Source organism: Symphodus melops (genome assembly GCF_947650265.1).
Source record: "Symphodus melops genome assembly, chromosome: 15".
Classification (NCBI taxonomy): domain Eukaryota; kingdom Metazoa; phylum Chordata; class Actinopteri; order Labriformes; family Labridae; genus Symphodus; species Symphodus melops.
This window is the reverse complement of record NC_136705.1, coordinates 3,174,676-3,194,924: the sequence shown is the minus strand read 5'-3', so window position 1 is coordinate 3,194,924 and position 20,249 is coordinate 3,174,676. Positions and strand designations below refer to the sequence as shown.

At 42.6% G+C, this 20,249-nt stretch overlaps 1 protein-coding gene and 1 long non-coding RNA gene across 10 annotated transcripts in view; both read right to left on the bottom strand.

Annotated features, from left to right (window-relative positions):
* rims1a (regulating synaptic membrane exocytosis 1a) overlaps window positions 1-20,249 on the bottom strand; it is a 92,965-nt gene that overhangs the window by 35,101 nt on the left and 37,615 nt on the right. For all 9 annotated transcript variants that reach the window (XM_079362408.1, XM_079362402.1, XM_079362400.1 and 6 more), the window contains exons 5-7: window positions 8,946-9,217; window positions 7,990-8,657; window positions 1,345-1,385 (exon numbers count right to left, since the gene is read on the bottom strand). In XM_079362408.1, coding sequence (XP_079218534.1) covers window positions 1,345-1,385; window positions 7,990-8,657; window positions 8,946-9,217 — 981 coding nt within the window. The remainder of the gene's footprint in view (window positions 1-1,344; window positions 1,386-7,989; window positions 8,658-8,945; window positions 9,218-20,249) is intronic.
* LOC306835740 lies at window positions 12,466-13,982 on the bottom strand. Its single transcript, XR_013780683.1, has 2 exons — window positions 13,632-13,982; window positions 12,466-13,312 (listed from the first exon to the last, which is right to left on the bottom strand). It is a non-coding gene; the product is annotated as an uncharacterized lncRNA (long non-coding RNA).

Sequence of the window (20,249 nt, the reverse complement as noted above, 5' to 3'; positions counted from 1 at the left end):
GGAGACAACAAGAGACGGGTGCAGATTCACTGAGAGGACACACGAGCGAGCACACACACAGCTACGGGTGCAGAAACACACTTTAAATGCAGACATGTTTTAGAAAGAGGGGCTGAGCACCCGAGCAGTTTGGGGTTCAATGCTTGCACAAGGGAACCTTGGCAGTGCTCTTGAAGTGAACTGGCAGCACTCCAGCTACAGTGCCAGACCAGTTTCAAGACTTGGTCGATAGCGGGACCTGAACAGGCAAGTTCCCAACCCAAGTCTCTACAACTTTTGCTCTTAATATTATACACTGTCTGTTTTTAACCCTTTAAATCCCCCTGAGTTGGATTGTGTATGAACAAGGCGCTATAAATAAACTTGGCCTGCTGATATATCTCAACCTGAAACCAATGTTTCTATTTGAAAAGTAAACACAGGAAAATAACAAACCCAGACTTGTGTTACTTGAGTGGTTTTGTCTCTTGTCTGATTTTAAGTGCTCAGTTTATAGGTAAGGCCGTTGTTTACATATCTATATTGAACAGAGTCAGTGCGGAGTGACTGATGTTATGCAATAGTTAGAGTGTTGCATGTATCACCTGCCTCAAACGCTCAAACATTCTTGTATGTCAGTAAAAGCTTTCACAACAGAAGTTTTTTTTAATTAATTTTTTTTATCTGGATTTCAGATGCACTGCATTTCAATTTGATAAAAAGGGAAACAAAACACATCTCTGTGTCCCACGAAAACAGTTTTGAATGAGCTGCAGTTCGGATTGCATGTGAAAATCTCTATGTGGTTTATGTGCATCATGAGCATCTCCAGTTTGTTAATGAAGGTCAAACAAGTGACAAAATCATCTGATCGAGCAGTATTTACACGAGGTATACGACATGTTCACGCCACATGTTAGGACACTGCACTTGCTTTTGTGACGATGGAATCAAAGAATGAGAGGAGGAAAACACTTTGCAAGTTTGCATTGTGAGAAAGAAGTTAAACTGTCAATAAAGAAATTTATGAATGAAGCATAACCACAAGTGAGATGTTTGGACGGGGATTCTTGTTTTTGTTTTTTTTAATAGACAGAGACATCTATTGGAGATATTGAACAATTGAAAAACAGCAGACAGGCAGTGATAGCTGCCATCACAACTTGTCAGAGAAAGAATCAGGAGATGCAGGTAAAAGTCGAAAACATACAAACATTAGAGAGCATCTGAAAGGCTGCTACACCTACATACCTGACATGCATTTGAAAACACAAAGGTACCACATTAAAAAAGATCTGCAAAAACAAAGCAAACTTTGACGCTCAATAAGAAAACAAAGAGTTAAAGTTGAGATAAAGAACTTACATGCCAAACAGTGGGGTCATGAGGGTAGCACTCCCAGTCGCCTGCAAGAGAAAAGAGACAGACTCAGATACTGAGGACGAGCGGACGACTTCCTTCATGTTCCAATCAGCCATTCAGACTCTCTCTCTCTCTCTCACGCACGCACGCACGCACACACACACACACACACACGCACACGCACGCGCACGCACACGCACACACACGCACACACACACACGCGCACACACACACACACACACACACACAGCAGAAACTGTACATGTACTGTATAAACAGCACATACCAGCCCTGAGTCTTCTCATACGCAGCTCGGCCAAATATGGGGGGCTCTTCAGAAGGTATTTGTTTAAAGTTGGGGGGGGGGGGGGGGGGTACGTTTATTGAATATTCATTCCTGGGCTCGAATTAGAAACGTGTGACAGGACTTAAACTGAAAGTAGTCCATTCAGACAGTGATGATAACAAAGGACGGTTGAGACTTTTACACTGTGTTTGGTCTCTCACAGAAGGTTTGCAGAGAACATCTTGTAATGTAGACGTTTGTTTAGTCGTACAATCAAATCAAAACTTTGAGAAATAAAAGGCTGAAGGATTTTTTTTTTTTTCAACACCAAAATATCCAGAATATTGAATGTTATAGTTGTGGTAAAGAATAAAATCATTATTATCAGGAGCCCCTGAAGTCCCAAACAATAAAACGTGTGCCGTGTTTTGTTCCTTAATCAAATAAATGATTGCATCCATCAATAAAAATAAAAACATGTTTATATATGCATTTAAATGATTCAAACGATTTCTAACAAGAGATAGATTTTGTTTCTATAGCCAGAAATCTTACAGGTCAGTGCAACTTGTGTTAGTTTATTTAATAAAGTTTGATGATTATGTGCAATTTAAATATATTTGATCACTTTATAACATTTACATTTATTGGAAGAAAGTGTAAAGGATTTACAACAGTTCTCTTTGATATAAAAATAAAAAGTCTCATTTATCCATCAGGTTGAAGTGAAAGCCAAGAAAGTGAGCGTTAGTAGGAGCTATGATTTGTACTGAGTCCTGCTGACAGAAAACAGATGGTCAATTGTTGTATATGAATTCTCTGCTCCAATAAATAAACCTTCAAGGTTTGTCCAACAGGATCAAGCTCACTGTTTCTGAATAAGCATTGTGTTTGATATTTAGGACAATTTGGCAGAACAATCCCACGTCAACCTCACTCTCTCATCTTTATCATGTGGTGCCTATGAAGGATGTTTTCACATTAGGCACGAATGTTTCATACCCTGAGCATGATTAGAGCCCACTCAGATCTGGTCCGGGGTCCCTATGATGTGAAACCACCATAAGTCTCTCTGACAACTGAGTGAGATTCATTAAGTGATAACATTTTGATGCATCAGGAAACGTTGGAAAAGTCTATAAATGAAATTTAAGAAGAGATTTTCTTGCTAATTGACTTTATTTCTCTATTAGTTGAGTTCCACGTTGATGGAGATCTAAAACTCTGTGTGCAAACGCAATGTGAGGACACATTTCATCATTGATTTCTTAAAGGCTCAACTATATTTTTTAGGCAATTTTTAAGGTAATGTCATATTTTCCTCATGTGCAGCAGGAGTTTACAATTACACAAATGTTTTCAGTGGTTCAGCTTCAACTCTTGTTTTAGTCCCAAATCACATCCTCCCTCTGCACACATGGGCCGGGGGGGCCGTGTTGAAATGTGTGCAGGACCTCGGCGACACTGTTATGACACAGAGTAAAGCAGAGCCAAGCGTTCCTAGGAGCCAGGAGGCTATGAGGTTAATGAGTTGTGACAACTAATAGTGACATTATGTAATCTTAAAGCAAACGCTCTGACGAGAGACGACCACGTCTCAGTTTCATAACCGAGCGGGAACAGTGGGTGGGAAGCATGGGTGAGTGTGTGTTCTTGTGCTTCTACCCTTTACAAGACCCTATCGGTGAAGATTCACTACAGAGCTGGATGTGTGTGAAGACTGGTAGGAACTGATCGCCTTCAAATGTTCAATTAAAAATGCTGCGTAGCATTGAGTGTGAATGATACCAGAGATACACTGGCTGAACATGAACCGATGTTTAATTCGACACGGATTCTTTCTTCTGTACGTCTTTGTAATTCTTCATGTTTGTTGTTTGAATAAGAAATTTGATCGGATATTTTTTGAATTCTTGTACGAAGCCCCAGCGCTTGAAATGTCATTGGAACTCGTCTCACGCCTTCCACACAGTCAACACTGTCCGACACGTTTAACCACGAAAACAGGTGACGTCTTCTGTCCAATAAAATACCTCTTCTCTGATTCAGAGGTTCGGTATCACAGCTATCCAGCGACACAACAAATACACATCAGCTGCTGACCTCTACTGGCATGACACAGTTTCTGCCGATGGGCCGATGATCAGCCAATAAAAACAGTGCATAACTAGATGATACTGTATTTCTATTGGGCGCTGTCTTTATACTCCTGTTGATGGATTATTAGAGTTTAAATTCCCACGAACCCAAGTATCAGTAAATCAAAGTCTCAAATGTTTGCGATGGATCATCATAGTCATAGTTACACAAATGTTCTTTTTAGTGTTTAAAGCCTCAGTAATCTGTTGTTCTGGACCGTTCATGTTCATGGAACAGATCTGAGCTGATCCTCGTCTCGCTAATCAAGACTTTGAAATACCTCACAACCGAAGGATGACTGTGTCAAATTATTAAAAGAAGATTTACTTTAAAGTTTCATAACAAGTACGTTACGTTTTCTTAAATGTGATCACAACATGGCTTCATTCAGATGACATTTAATTAGCTATAAGACTTGCACTCGGAGTGCTCAGGCGGTGTACATGTTACGCTTTGTCTTAGTGTCAAAATGACTGGTATTAGCCGTTCAGTGCGCAGCAAGTCTTCAAGCTAAATGGTCAGGCTGGATTCTTTGATTAGAGAGAAAACTGCTTCACTTATTTCCTGAACGAAACATTGTGAGGTGTTGAAACTTTCTGGAGCGAGGGACAAAGATGCAGAGAGATGAGTTTTATAAATATCTCTCTTCCCCTTTAAAAGTACATCATACAATCTGTACTTGTCTCGCTAATCAAGACTTTGAAATACCTCACAACCGAAGGATGTGTCAAATTATTAAAAGAAGATTTACTTTAAGTTTCATAACAAGTATGTTACGTTTTCTTAAATGTGATCACAACATGGCTTCATTCATATGACACTTAATTAGCTATAAGACTTGCACTCAGAATTAGCGTTACATTTGCAAATGAATAAAATGATAAAGCTCTTCGGAGTTGCAATAATATTTTTTATTCACGGTTAGAAATGCCAATCGGAGTTTCCTAAAGCCCAAATCTTATTTGTTTTTGTCTGCAACTCAAAGATCTCTCGTTTCACTGGTTGTGCAGAATAAGCCTGTTTCTAAAATAAGTGTTAGTATTTTATTACACACAACATGATAGCACGTCTTTAAACAATGACAGATCATGGACACGTGTGCTCGTTCTGCCTGTCGTTATCTTAAGCAGACATTGACAAAGTGCTCCGATGAGAACAAGGAAGCGTGCAGCTGCCTGGACCCAGACCAGACATCTTGACATCCATCAAGTGGAGGTTTAGGGCCAGAGTGTTCTGTCAGGGCAGGTTTTAAACACACCGCTGTGGCAGCGAGGCGCTGCTTCCTTTTTTAGCTCGAGACTGAGTCCAGGTCAGCTTGGCGATGTGGGTGCTGGCAGCAGAGAAGCGACCAGGCATGTAAATCATTGCAAGATCAGAACAGGAAGCATTACACACACACACACACACACACTTGAATGTGTAGTCAGTCACAATACAGAAGATTCTCTTTTACTAACTTCTATCTTTCTTGTCCTGCAAGTATCCTTCAAACACACTTTTCAATCTTTAAATCCTATACTTTTTTTAAACTCAAATTCGTATATTTCTTTGCAGAATTTTCCAGATTTAATTCGACATCAGAGAGCTCAAGTATCATTTTTTTGACAGTAACTGGCCTTACACTTTGTTGTTGTGTCCTGGGTTGCGGAGGAGAGTGTGAAAAGCTGGCAGTGATTTTGTCTCTACATTAAGCATATGTTCACCCGATGTCAGACAACTTTACACCAAGTTTACATCTTGATTCTCCAACCAGGCTAAAAGACAGCTCATGAAATGCTCACTCATTTTGGCTGCTTGGTTTCCAGTCTTTTAGGCTAACTAAAGTGCATCTGTACCCTGGAATTTCCAAAACTGCCATTCAGCCATCAATGTGTCCACATGGTCAGGTCTGCGGGGGGAATAAGACACGCCCCCTAAATTATTTGCAACATCAGACAGTCTATGATATGGAATGAACTACCGTACCCCGACCTTCCAGCTGAGAGAAGACTGCACCATTAAAGTCTGTTTAATTCAAATGAGCCACACAAGTGGCTTGTAAAGAATTTAAAAGTAATTTTATTTTCTGTGTCCACTGAAAACATGCACAGCGACAGTTCTTGCCTTTCTTCCGACACGATCAGGCTCTTTCTAACCTGCTCTCTCTCTGTCATAGAGAGCCACAGATGTCTGCTGTTCTAACAGGCTGGCTGGCTCCATGAACAAACACTGTGCCTGCATGACCAATGTGTGCGAGAGTACTTATTTTTCTAAAGTCTCTTTTGACATTTCTTGCATCCTTCATCTTATCAGATAATGACTTGAATCATATGTCATACTTATACAAACTGCATGCTGTTATAATTCCTGTCCGTCTTCTGTTACCCCTTCAGTGTACCACTGAACTTCTCTCCTGCCTCCAAGTCTACATTACTTAGTTCTCAGCCAGGCTTATTTATTTGTAGCTTTTTTTATTTTTCCAGCACAGCCGCATACGTAGCAGTTCCTAGGAACCTTAAGTAGCGAAGTCACATATCCCAGCTTGGACATGACAAGGTTGGAGTGTAAACAGGAAAGTGTTCTCAGGCTTGGGGACATGGTTGGATATGTGAGGCAATACGATGTCAACACAGGGATCAAATGGGGTCAAACTGCCCCCACAACAGACATACTATCCACCAACACACACATGTATACTTTGTGTGGGATCGTTCTCCCCTTCAGGGCCGAGCTGAAAACAAGTTAACATGACACACAGAAAACATGCTGGCACACACACACACACACACACACACACACAAGTTCACGCACAAACTCATTATCAGTCTGGCTGTTATGTTCTCAGACATTGTCAGTAAGAGATTTTTTAGATGCTAGTTTTGGTCAACTCTTATATTTAAAGAAACATGTCACACACCTTAACTACAAAGTCAGAGCTTACAGTGGTTCAGCCAATCACAGAGTCGTATCAGAGCTGTCTACCTGCTCTGCTCGCTAAACCCAGAGAGAGGGAGTCATCTGATTGAAGGCAGCAGACTTACAGTAGAGAGCTCGCTCTACTGCTTACATTCAACTCCCAAGATTTAGAGATGAAGTGGAAGTGTATAAACACTGAGGGCTTTAAGAAAAGCCTGAGTGACATCAACCATCTGTTCCTGCAGGGGGCGCTGGAGTCCCATCGATGGCGCTCTCAATGCTGGAAATGTCTCAGCCTAACTTTCAGTCAACCTGACGACAGGCTGAGAGCTGAAGCCTCCTGTCAATCATGTCAGCTACACAAAATACAGTGTGTGCCTGTGAGGACAGTAACTCATTAGGAAAATATCTTTTTTGTATTTTTTTAGCAGGCTGTAAACACGTTCATTCCTGCTTTAAAAAAAAGCATTTTTTTTAAATGTGGTGTGTATGTCACTTCCGATGTTCTTGTAGCTGTCGTCAAGCGGACCCTCGACCAAATGCAGGATTTTGCACTTCTGCGTTGGCTTCATCTTTCAACACTGGAGGTTGCTGCTTCATAAACACCCCACTTATTTAACAAATAGTGTGAGTCTTGCATTATATATATATATATATATATATATATATATATATATATATATATATATATATATATATATACATTTACTGCCCACGATCCTGGCTGAAGAGATGTGTAACTTCATGACAAGTACAAATTGTACTTTTAAAGGGGAAGAGAGATATTTATAAAACTCGTCTCTCTGCATCTTTGTCCCTCGCTCCAGAAAGTTTCAACACCTCACAATGTTTCGTTCAGGAAATAAGTGAAGCAGTTTTCTCTCTAATCAAAGAATCCAGCCTGACCATTTAGCTTGAAGACTTGCTGCGCACTGAACGGCTAATACCAGTCATTTTGACACTAAGACAAAGCGTAACATGTACACCGCCTGAGCACTCTGAGTGCTGGCGGCTGGCGTTAAGTATGATGCAAGTGTGATGGTCCAATGCCTAACAGGACATGTCAATCAAATGTCAAATTGGTTTAACATTTGATCTGAGAGGCTTTCAGAGTTAGTCTTACTTCAAAGCACTTTCTGGCATAAAAAAAAGGTAAGAAACTTTCATAAAGCAGAGGTGAGAAGGAACATTTCCTCAGATGTCACATGTGATGGATGGATAAACAAATGAATGGACAGACAGATGTCGATACGTCCCGTCCCCTCCATCGCTGATATCAACAACAGTTATTTCATGCACACAGAGCAATGATTTATAACGTCTCTCACCTCGTTCGCTGACACTTTCGATCTCAGCGTCTTCACAGCTGCTGTACTCGGGCGTGGTACCTCCCTCCTCCTCCGAGCTGCTGACGCTGGTCTGCCTCTTCCCTCCAGCCCCCAGACCCCGCTTCGACTTATAGGGCCTCGGCGGTGGCGGACGTAGAGATTCTGATTGATCAGAGCTTAGTGAATCATTCCGCAGCATGCTCTCAGCCTTCTCCCTTTTGGTCCGTCTAGCTACAGGTCCCTGGCCAGGCGCGAAGCCAGGGCCTGTACTTTGGGGCTCTCTAAGTTCAGGAGGCGGGGCTTGCTGAGCAATGTTGTGTTCATGTGGCCCGCCAACCCCACCCACCGTCCTCTGACCGGGCCGCAAGCCGTCCCCTGCCTCCCCTACTACAGCCATGCCCCGACCCTGCGCAGGCACAGGGTGACCCCGGCCTCCAGGAGGAACCGGCCCTGCTTGGCGAGGGGAGGCACCACTGTGGTCCATGTGATGGTAGCCCCCCTCTTCTGTCCGTCGTCCCACGGGATCATGCTCCAGAGAGCGTCCCTTTGACAGCCGCCGACCTTCCCTTCGCTCCCTGGACTCCCCCCTGAGGTCCCGGTCCATGGAGACCTGGGTCTGCAGTCTGGGCTGACGGCGCTCTCCTCGACCAACTCCCTTCCCATTTCTCCTGGGGACGAATCAATGCAAGGAAGGACAGGCAAACAAGAGAGGAGGTGAGAGTGGATGACAGACAAGGTATTTTATTTCAACAGATTCGCTGTTGGTGTGTTTGTTGTTTAAGATTAACTTCAGAGGAGAAGCCTTCTCCCGCTCAGCGCCAGCAGAGTCAGTGAGTTTTCACATTCAAGGTCTGAAACACCTCAGACAGCACTCTGAGGAAAGTGTGAGGAAATCTCTAGAGAAGCTCGTCAGCGGTGCTACCTCTGATATGTGTCACCTATATTTGTCAGCTTACGTGTCTCTTGGTGGTTCACTACGTGACCTCGAATCATTGCCAGGTGTGGTCCCAGGTGCACCAGGTCGGCTGGGGTCTTGGATTGCAGGGGTGGATCCCGGGGGTGCTTGGGAGCGTGACCGGAGCTTCTTGTCACCTGGAGTTTGGCACACAGACGGCTCGCTGACAGCTGAACCGAGGCCAGCGGGGTTTCCAGCCGGACCGGTGAACCACTCACCTGGCTTGGTCAGGATCTCCTGCTGCTTCCGGCAGTTATTACACACCCAGATCACCTGTTGGGGAAAAAAACCACAGTGGGTCGAGATTACAATCACAGCTCGGCGAGTTTTTATGATAAATATATTGTTCATACAGTCACATGACATTCATTTAAAGAATGTGCAGCCTGTAAATCCATCTCAACCAGTTACTTTCCAAACCCATAATCTAAAGCTGGGCTTCAATCAATCAGTCGCAGTCACAGTCAAACAGGAAATAGAACAATGCACTTCCTGAAGAGCCACACTGCTGCCAATGAGTTAAAAAAAAAAAAAAAAAAAGGCTTTTGTGGAAGCTTTTTAAGATCGCCATCATGGCAGTTCTACCAGGGAGCAGCTTGGCTTTCAGCTGTGTGCTGCTTCTGTCCTCCAAATGAAGCACACAAAGCCAACTGGATGATAAAAGGATATTGTACTCGCTGCCAAAAAAATATATATATATCTATTAGTCTCCTATCGTTTGTTTTTCCTATCACACATATGCACAGGGGCCATGCATAGGCTGCGTTCACTCACTGGATTCATGTTATGTAATGTGTGTTTACACAAAAACACACCGAGTTTAACACGGTCTCCATCGTCTTTATTCACACAGCATCGCTAATCATTGCTTTTTAATCACTGTATGTATTTCTGAAGGACAACCGTCGGCCCGTTTCAACAAGGACCACATACTTAATGCCTTCTGAATGTGATGACAACTTACAGCCTTTAAACATGTTTTCAAACCTGGACCCTGTTCTTACACATCTCTTTGGTTAATTCACAAATACTGTGATAAAGTTTTTTTTTTTTTAAATGAATTGAAATTAGAAAAGTGATATACAAGCTCAAGTCCATTTACCATTCCCTATATATATGATCAAGAATTATTGGAGAAAAAATATGTGTTAAGGAGATGTAACAAATAGTGCAAAGATGTGTTCAAGTCCTGTGTTCTGCAGGGTAAAATAACAGCTTTTACACAGTGTGGCTTTGTGTAAAGCTCTGAAATGACTCGAGAAATTAAAGCAACAGAAGCAATTTCAAAACAGTTTAAACCTAAAAAAACATGGTGTGTTTAAAATTCTTCTTCTGAGATAAAATGTCAGATTCTCTATCGCTATGAAAAGTCTAGTGTACGGTTCAGGTTCATCTTCTTAACATCCGTCTGAACTGCGACCTCCTTTAAAAAGAGTATTTTTATGACCAAGTGCTTTAACTTTAACGACGCTCGGACAGGGCTTCAAACACACACTCACAGAAATGCATTTAAAAAAAAACTAAAAAAACGTGACGTCTTTGATGACTCTTCCTCATGTGCACATGTCTTGTCAACATCGCTGTCGGCTCATATCGATGAGGGATGTGGGTTACGTCCCAGAATAGATATGAGGATTCATCCAGCAAGACAGAGCGGAGCGTGAGGGCCTGCAGTGTGAACACAGTCATAGTCACAGTCCTGTGTTGACATCAGTGCCAGCAGAGGGGATGACAGGGGAAGTGAAGCTGGGCGGGAAATGAAGAGACAGTGAGAGGATGGAGGAGAGGAGGGAGGGAGGGAGGGTGGGGGGGTTAGAGTCAGTCCCTCTCCTCCAGCCACCAGGGTTCTCATTACTCCTGAACACTCCCCAATGACTCTTTAAAGAGAGCTAAAATAAAACACTCCGGCATCGGCCATCTCCTACCCCCCCCCCAATCCCTCTTCCTCCCCCCTCTTCCTCACCCCCCTTTTCCTCTCCCTTCCATTTCTCCCTCCTCCAGATTGCTTTTGATTAAAGCTACAAAAGCCGAGGAGAAAACAGCTTTACACCAACGCAGCTATATTTATCCTGCCAAACACCCCAGCACCACCAGGGAGAGAGAGAAAACGTGTGCTCAAACACACACACACACACACACACACACACACACACACACACACACACACAGAGCGAAGAAAGCAAAACACTGCCTCATGTGGGACATTATAGCTTTGGTAAAAACATCCACCAATCTGTGATTTTCTTCAGCCAGACCAACAAGGTGGACGGCTGCCAGGTGAACACTGCAGCGCTCGTCCACTCGTTCATACATGTGCAGGGAGGAAGTTTCAAGAAAGTCAAAAAAATGTTCATTATTCACCTGCATTACGTCTAACTCGTGAAATAAAAGGGGATAACATTCAATTTATAACACAAAGGCTGGATGTGTAATGCTTTAAAGGGTCATTCTGGTATTTTTACCTGACCACCAAGTTACAAAAGCAGGTTTGTTTCTACATTTTAATGTGTAAAAAAGCTTTTTGTAAGGTTTGTTTTGGAGCTTTTCATGTGTCTTTTGTCAGATAGGTCAATGAATAGAAAACACGAGACACAGGTCAGATTCAAATCCAGGCTGTCTGCTTGTACTGCCACCTCTGTGAACGGGGCCGAACACACCAACCACTACGCCACAGGCACCGCTATGATTCCTTTTTTAAGGAATTTGGTCCCAGAGTCCGCCTGTAATTGCTGCAGTGTGATACCCGTGTGCAAAAGCGCCTACTTGATCAGACTAACTGACCCATGTGACGACCCCTGACTGTCACTGCTCCTCCTGCTGCTTCGTGTTTCTCCCCGCTCAGATCGCCTGCAGGTTGAGAGGGGCGGAGCCAATTAATTTGATGTTGTGCACCTGGGCAGACAGGCGCTCCGTATTTAAGCTGGCTTCTCATTCTTTGGCTCTTTGGTTTCTGGGCTTTGTTTTGCCTCCACACATGTTCACCATTATTTCATTAGGACGTTCTTAGTTTTTAAAAGCTGATCATTTAAATCACTTTCAAACTGTGTGGTCTCCCTGTTCGTCCAGCTCACTCAGTCTGAGTTGTGACACCCACACAGATCATATTGCAGCCATTACAACCTCTTCATGGGCTGCAGGCTGAGATACCCTGATGAACCCTCAAGTCATTCATAATGCAATGTAGTTAAGCAAAGAACGTTTAAAAACCCTGAAGTTACTGCAAATAAAAGTCACAGTGCTGGATTTTTTAGGTTAGTAAATCATTAATTTGTGATTCTTGATCTGACATTTGTACATTTTTTATCCCCTAATTAAATTCTGCAATCAGATATGTTGGATGGTAAATCTTTTCACCATCGCCCACGAGTTTCAAATTAAAGCTGAGAAACAGAATTGTGTAGCATCATGCAGCAGCACGGTACGAGGAAGGTGCGTGTACTTCTGAAAATGAAATGCATTTACTTGTTACAGTGCAATGTAGATCTAGATATTTAAAGTGTAACAGTAGAAAAACACCACGGTCAACTTCTTTGCAATTTAATTAGAAAAATCAGCATTTACAGAAAAAGGAACACATTATAAACAATTTATCAAAAATCACTTCGGTAGGAATGTCACACTCTCCCAAAAGAAATTCCCGACGTGCTAATTTGGCAGGGAAATTTACTTGTAATCACGCTTCTTTAATGAACTGTTCAGAAAATGTGAACACACAAACTAATCATCGACACTGACACATAACCAGGAGGAGCCACTTTGCAAACAAACGGAGTATTGAGATTAGAACACATCCCGTGAATGAATGAAAAACTTCGGACGCTGTTCGCTTTGAAAAAGCTGCTTCCCTCCCCGCCAGCTCAAAATCTCAGACCGTGCCACAGGTTGTAGCAGTTCCTATACGGCATCAGACACAGGGGCTCCTCGCACACCTGGCACATCCAGGATGTCATCTGGTGCCTCCCCCTTCTTTTACAGAGGCTGCACTGCATGCTCCCCACAACTTGGTACCATCTAGTTGGCTGGATGGCCACAGGAAGGTGCTGCCATGACGCCACTCTCGGCGTAAGCCTGTTTCTTCTTTGGATCTGCACGCATCCCCTCGGCCTGTATCTCCTGTCGCTACTACAGCAGCAGCAGCAGCAGCCATGACTGCGTCTCCCAGAGACAGGTGCTTTATATCTGCTGTATCCTCTGGCCTTATATGAATGTGATGGAGCTGCTCGTCTCCGACTCGGTGTTCTAGACCTGCTCCTCAGAGCTCTACGCAGACGAAGGGTGTCAGGAGTTGAGTGCATTGTCAGAGGAGAAGAAGGAGAGGAATAAAACAGGTCTTCCTCCTCTGGAGCATCAGGCTCAGTCTCCCCAGGACTAAAAACAAACACACAAACACAGGCAGTTTGAAGTCACTCTCACTGGTCAGATGGTCAGTATGGTCAGTATTCTGAAAAACTAAAAATGTGGATTTAAATTAACACAGCTATGAAGAGCAAATGCCATATGGTCAACAATTATATTTGAATTATTGTGAACAAAGGTGTTTGGTGGGATCTAGGGTAAAAGGATTTCATAGCACATGGAGTGCCTTTTGATTATGTAGGTCAACATCATCACTCTAACTAGCTGAAAGTTAGCTTGTTAGCGTTCGCTAACAGGTAGGCTAGCTGAGGATGTCAGGTGTGGCACTTACTCATCCACGTCGGACTCCGTCGCTGACACGAACTTGCCCGTGTCTTCTGGAAAATGCCATTCGGTGTTGCAGACGGCGTCGCATTCCTCCCATGAGCGACTTCTGCTCACTTTATCCAGAAGACGCCACGACTCGTTGAAACGCCTACTCGACATTGTCCCCGCTTAAAGATTGGAGACGCGTCATGCGTCACGCGTCATGAGAGGCACGTCTCGTGTCTGCAGGCTCACTCCGTGGTTCCCAGAGTGGGACTCAGGACCCATAGGAGGCCGTGAGACACTGAGAGAGACGTCTACACGCCTCCCATAACCAAATAAAATATGTTTAAACTATTTAAAATAGCACAGCTAACCTTTATTGTAAAACAACTTACACAAATAAGTAAAATTAGTTTAGTAGGGTTTCTGCTGCAATGAAACTGATGTAAAAATAAATCCTTTCATTAGACTTTTGCACACAATAGTGTATGGTGGTTTTTTTCTTTCCCTTCAAATAAAAATACACATAAATCCTGTGTGTCAGATCATTCAATTTTCCACTCAGGCCAGTTTATACATGGAGATGAGACTACTTCTGTTCGGCTTCTCGACTTTCTCTCAGTAAATCCAAAAAATGTAACCTAATGTAAATATACCTCTAGTGACAGTGGTTCCCTAGTCTCTTATTTTGGTGGTATTGATCTGAAATCTTTATAAGAATAATAAAAACACAGACTTAACACACACGTGCTCAAACGATGTGTAGCCTACAAGACAACAGTACTTGAATAAAAATAAATAAAGATTAAGAACAAGAAAAACATCAAGTGTTCGGACGTGACGGTAACGATGAAACAGCCTCCAGAACAAAATATCTGGATATTGATTACTGGGCGTAGTCAGTATTGGGAGTACTACTTGCTGCATTTGCACTGAGAGGGAAAGGGAAGTTTTGATCATCTTTAATAAAATTCTTTATTTCAGATTTTAGAGGAAGATTTAGAGGAAAAAGCCCCCATCAGACCCTGCAAACAATGCCACGTTGATGTACACTTTTATACTAAATGCTGGTCACAGGTTACTCCTCTTCTGTTAGGCTTCCTAAAAAATATAAAAAAATATTTATTTATTCAATGTGGCCTATATTTAGTAACACATTTATGGATTCAGTGAGAGTTAGTCTAGTTATTTCCCATTTCCAGCAGTTATTGCCACCTTTGTCAGAGAGTTTTGATAGTGCAGAACAAATGGCCAGTGTTGTGGAGAGATGGAGTGGTGAGCTGTTATTTTAAAAGACACTCACTTAATCCCATATAATCCCTGTATTAGATCACACTCCGATGGTGAAACAAGCGCTGGAGAGGAGTATAGCCGGGCAGAGACGAGCATGGCAGCAGTCTCTCACACGCACGCACGCACGCACACACACACACACACACACACACACACACACACACACACACACACACACACACACACACACACACACACACACGCAAAGAAGAGACACGCATGTTTGTGGCTTGTGCACGCTTACACAAATCCTTACTGTACATGCAATCAAATTTATGCACACAAGCAGATACAAACGCCTGCTTTCATCCACACATACACAAACTGCAACAACATCAGCAATGTGTCACAGCCCCCATCGCCCCCTGAGAGGAGTTTGTGAGTGAAGGAGAGAGCGCAGAGAGAGAGAGAGAGAGAGAGCGAGCGAGAGAGAGAGTATAGCTTCTCTGCAGATGGAAACTAGGACACCAAACCCCTGTGTGTGTTTGTTTTGCGTCCTGCTGCATCTGTGTGTGTGTGTGTGTGTGTGTCCATCTGTGTATGTGTATGTGTGTGCCTATTCGTGTCTATCATGAAGCAGGAGTGTGTATCCACTGGAGTGTGTAACCGCATGTGTGCATTGTTGCTCATGTGTGTATGGTGCATTTGGGTGAATGCGTGTGTGTTATACAGTAAAATAATGAATTATCCAGCAGTGAAATCTGTGTGTGTGCAGTTCGGTATTTGTTTCCTGGAGAGATCCTTGTGCATTTGTGAAATGTAGGATTGTAATGTATGTGAAACTATTATAAGGTTCAATACCCAAGCTGCTCTTTGGTGCCAATGGCATCAGCCAATGGCATTTGAAAAAAAAAGGCCAAATCGTTAACTCCTTTTGGCTCTTAAATTATTGATTTCTTGCACTTGTTTTCTTCGAAATAAAAACAAACTCATCAGAAACGTCTTAGCGTCATAGCCAGCAAGCCCCCAAACATGATAAAAGTATGTTGTGACAAGCAGTGCTCAGTTCGTTGGTGCACTACCATGTCAGACAGGAAACGTTGGGGGATCACAGACAAGCTTCGGGGTGAGGTTGGATTTGAACCCATGACTGCAGCCTTCGTACACAGAGCGTGCAACACAACCACTAGCCTACTAAGTAATACACAACGCAAGCCGCCCAGCACTTTAAATCAAGTTTTAATATGTCTGAGCAGCTTTCACTTGTATTGGAATAATATTTGACCAGGAGTGTCTTTACTGTGACTCAAAAAAAAAAGTATTACCGTAAATTCCGGACTATAAACCGCTACTTTTTTCTCACACTTCGAGCACTGCGGCTTCTACTCCGGTGCGGCTAATGCATGGATTTTTCTTGGGGGACAATGAGCTTCTGCCGCAAAAACATTTGACTTCGTCACGTCGGATCTTAATATCAGTCATTTTGCGCTTCATGCACGCACCCTCATGATGGAAAACACACGGAGAAATACATATGATGCAGCTTTCAAGTTAAAGGCGATCGACCTGGCTGTCAAAGAAGCTAACAGAGCTGCTGCACGTTAAGATGACACTGACAGCGACAACAGAGACTGAGGAAGTGAGTAATGAAGTCATTCTGAGGCAGTGAATGGATGGACTTTTTCTTGTGAAATATATTACGGTCATCTTTTTCATCAGCCGTGTTACAGACACCGTCGGCTAGGCTTCGTATTGTAACGGTTCATGTTGTAAAGTCAGTAGTTGATAATGTGTTCATAATTCCGATTATGTGGAGAGTCAATGAATGCACCAGCGAGAACGTGTTGAGTGGCTGTATGAGAGAACGCTTGGGGAGAGAGTTGGATTGTTACGGCAAGTTATGGTTTTGCTCTCTGCTGTAAACGGTGTGGTCACGGCCGACAGTGATCGGGTTATTAAAAGTTATTATTTGAACGCTCTCGTCGTCCTTTAACGTCCGTACGGACGCTACAGTATTTGCGGATGTTACCGGTAGCCTACGTCTGTGTAAATAGCTCTTGTTATAGCGTGGACACCTGCGGCTTATAATCAAGTGCGGCTTATATATGTACAAATACATTTATTTACTTATTTTTAGCCGGTGCGGCTTATATCCAGGTGCGCTCAATAGTACGGAATTTACGGTACTCAATTAAAAAAAATAATAGCAGTTTTTTTTTGGTTGTTTTTTTTAATTGCTACTCAAGGCTTTCAAATGATCATGTTAATATATGGATGAACTGAATTCATGATGAAGCCTAAAATCAGCCTTTATGTGGAACAAAGCAACGGATATTCTTTCTGCATTTCTATCTCTTGCCCTTTTTTAAAAATTTGATCATCCTCGTCATCCATTATGAGAATATTGGGGAGGCGTTCTTCCATCATGGTAACTTTGGACTTAAGCTGCTGAAAGTTCTTTGAGATTTACTTTTATGAATCAAAGCTAAAAACCTTTGTTTGTCTCCTAGACTCTTAAAAACAAATTGGACACTTTTTTTCAAAGCACGCTACATTCAGTACTTAGTATGTTGAAGATCTTTATTTAAGAATTAGATGTACTCATAGAGTTAGCATGGACAGAATGAGTTAAGATCTTTCAAACATTAAGAAATGACAGATATCTGTGTTGGCCTGCAGAGCGACGGAAGCTTTAATATAGTAACTTTTTTACAATAAATATTTGGGGCTGAAAGTTTGGGATGAACTGAAGCATTTTTCCTCGAGGGATGGGAGAGGAGTGGGAAGAAAAGGCGGGACCAGGAAGTAGAATCGGCCAATGACAGCTTGACATATAGCACCGGCAGCATGCAAGGCGGGCGCCGTAACCGAGGGCGTCAATAAATCCTGTGCTAAGGATGAAAGACTGCCACAAAGGAGATTAGTGTCCACAGCAGCTAATGAGGTACTATATCAGCACAACCCGGCACCCGCAGCACTACACAGAAACACACACACGTACAGTACACACACATACACACATGTACAGTACACACAAACACACATACATACAGTACACACATGCTCATACACGCATACATGAATTCACAGGCACTCAAAGTGCATTGTATTTGTACAATAACACATGAAACACTGGTCGTACAAGAAAGCACAATGCATGATGGGATACACGCTTTCTGTTCCTCATTCACACACACAGAATGAATACTGCAGAGAGGTAGGTCCTTTCTGTCCAGATGTAGCATGCTCTCTCACACACACACACACACACACACACACACACTTGCGCATCATTATTAGGTCAGTGGGAGGACAACTTTAGCTTGAGCTTCACTCTCTACATAAACAAACACAGCCTGTTCTCGCATGAAGGCAAAGATAATAGCTTCATGGACTTGCATAGATGCCAGGATGTAGTGTGTGTGTGTGTGTGTGTGTGTGTGTGTGTGTGTGTGTGTGTGTGTGTGTGTGTGTGTGTGTGTGTGTGTGTGTGTGTGTGTGTGTGTGTGTGTGTGTGTGAGAGAGAGAGAGAGAGAGAAAGCCAAGCCAAGAACTCCTCCAATATAAATAAGTAAATAAATGGTTTAAGATTTAATTGTGTTGGAATGCTTCCTCTCCAATCATCAGCGTGTTTGACACTCACACATACTAACACACCATTTCTCTTAACTTAGACTGATTTAACTGTTCAGCCATGAAACTGCACTTCCCTATTTGAACCACTGAATGTCTCTGGTTAGCAAAATTTAGCACCTTGTAATGTGAAGACTCACCTGAGTGAGTGAGAGCTTAGCATTTTAATGTGTGTGAAATAGTCTTCAGTTCAGTATACAGCATTTAACATTTGATCTAAGTGACTGCTCTGTGTTTAAGAATAAAACAGAGAGTGCTTCATCCAGTTCCCTTCACACACACACACACACACACACACACACACACACACACACACACACACACACACACACACACACACACACACACACACACACACACACACCAATTCGTTACGCGTCTTAATCACTTGAGTATCCCTATAAATAATCATGGACTGGTTTGATGTACAATAAATATACAATCATGCACAATATATAGCAGTAACCTTTCTGATTGTTTAAGAGAGAACAGCTCTATCTGTAGAACATGTTGAATCTAAGGGGGAACTTTCTGAGGTCACTTTCACATGAAGTCGTGTCGACTTGATCCGATTTAGGGGAAGAAGTTGCATCATTGTTCCTTTCTAATTTTTATTTGATGTGGTTTCCTTTCAGACTGCATTTTTTAAAGCGCACTAAAACCCGTCAAATGTTGTGTACCGCAGCCATCCGACACTAGTTATGACTGTAGCTCCGGTCTGCTGCCATCAGGCTCCGATGCTGTGATTTAAAGTAAACTACAAAACAGTGGAAGAATGGCATCCCACATCACTTTAGCAGTGTTTGATCTCTTAAATGAAGATGAAGTGATGCTAACATGTCGGCTCTGTCAGGTTAAACTGGTCTATGGACTGAAGCCATGGGTAACCACATTTAGCACAGGCATGTGCAATGTGGCAATCCTAATGTTAGCCTCGTTCTGCAAACCCATTTGACATTGTTTACATACGCCACAGTTCAACCCACAATGCATTGCATTTTGGTCCGGAACGTGCTGCACGCTACAGCGAACTAAACTCCGGTGCACATGGCAGCGAATCGTTGTTAAGCGGACCAGAGTTCAGTTCTTTGGTCTGTCGCAAAGTTTATTTGAGCATCACACCAACCCGAACCAAACAAAGCACCCAACAAAGTGAACTCGGGTCAGATTTCCCCCCAAAAAAACTTTTTAAAAAAACAAAACGTTGCATATTTGGACAACCCTTTCAAACACACAACAAAAGACAGTGCTGCTGAAAGATGATGCTGAAAAGTGAATCGTTGAGGAAGACTGCATAATGCTTTTTCACATGTAGACACTGAAATGTGTTAGATCACATGCCATGTAACGATTCCCCCAAAAACCTTCATGAATTACAGCCGCCTTCAGTCTATTGAAGCGGACGCAGCATAAAACCCTGTAAAGAAAGTTTACAGTCTGGAAGGAACATGCTTTTAGCATTCGAGCTTTAACATGTAAAACACTAGCGTTGCATTTGAAATACAAATATGAGCAAGTTGCGGGTTAGCAGAGACACTAATACTAAGGAGCTTTGTGTATTGATAAAATTGAGAGTCACATTGTTCATGCCGCAGATTTTAAATCCTCATCCTAATCCCTGTTCACACAGGACTAGTATTACCTGGGGACATTTAGTAATTTGTCATGACTCCAGAGGTTTTCTGTGATCTTAATCCCATTTAAATCTGCAGTGTCCATCATTTGTAATATGCAGATTCAACCAAACAAATGCTTTTTTATGTATTTTGCGAAA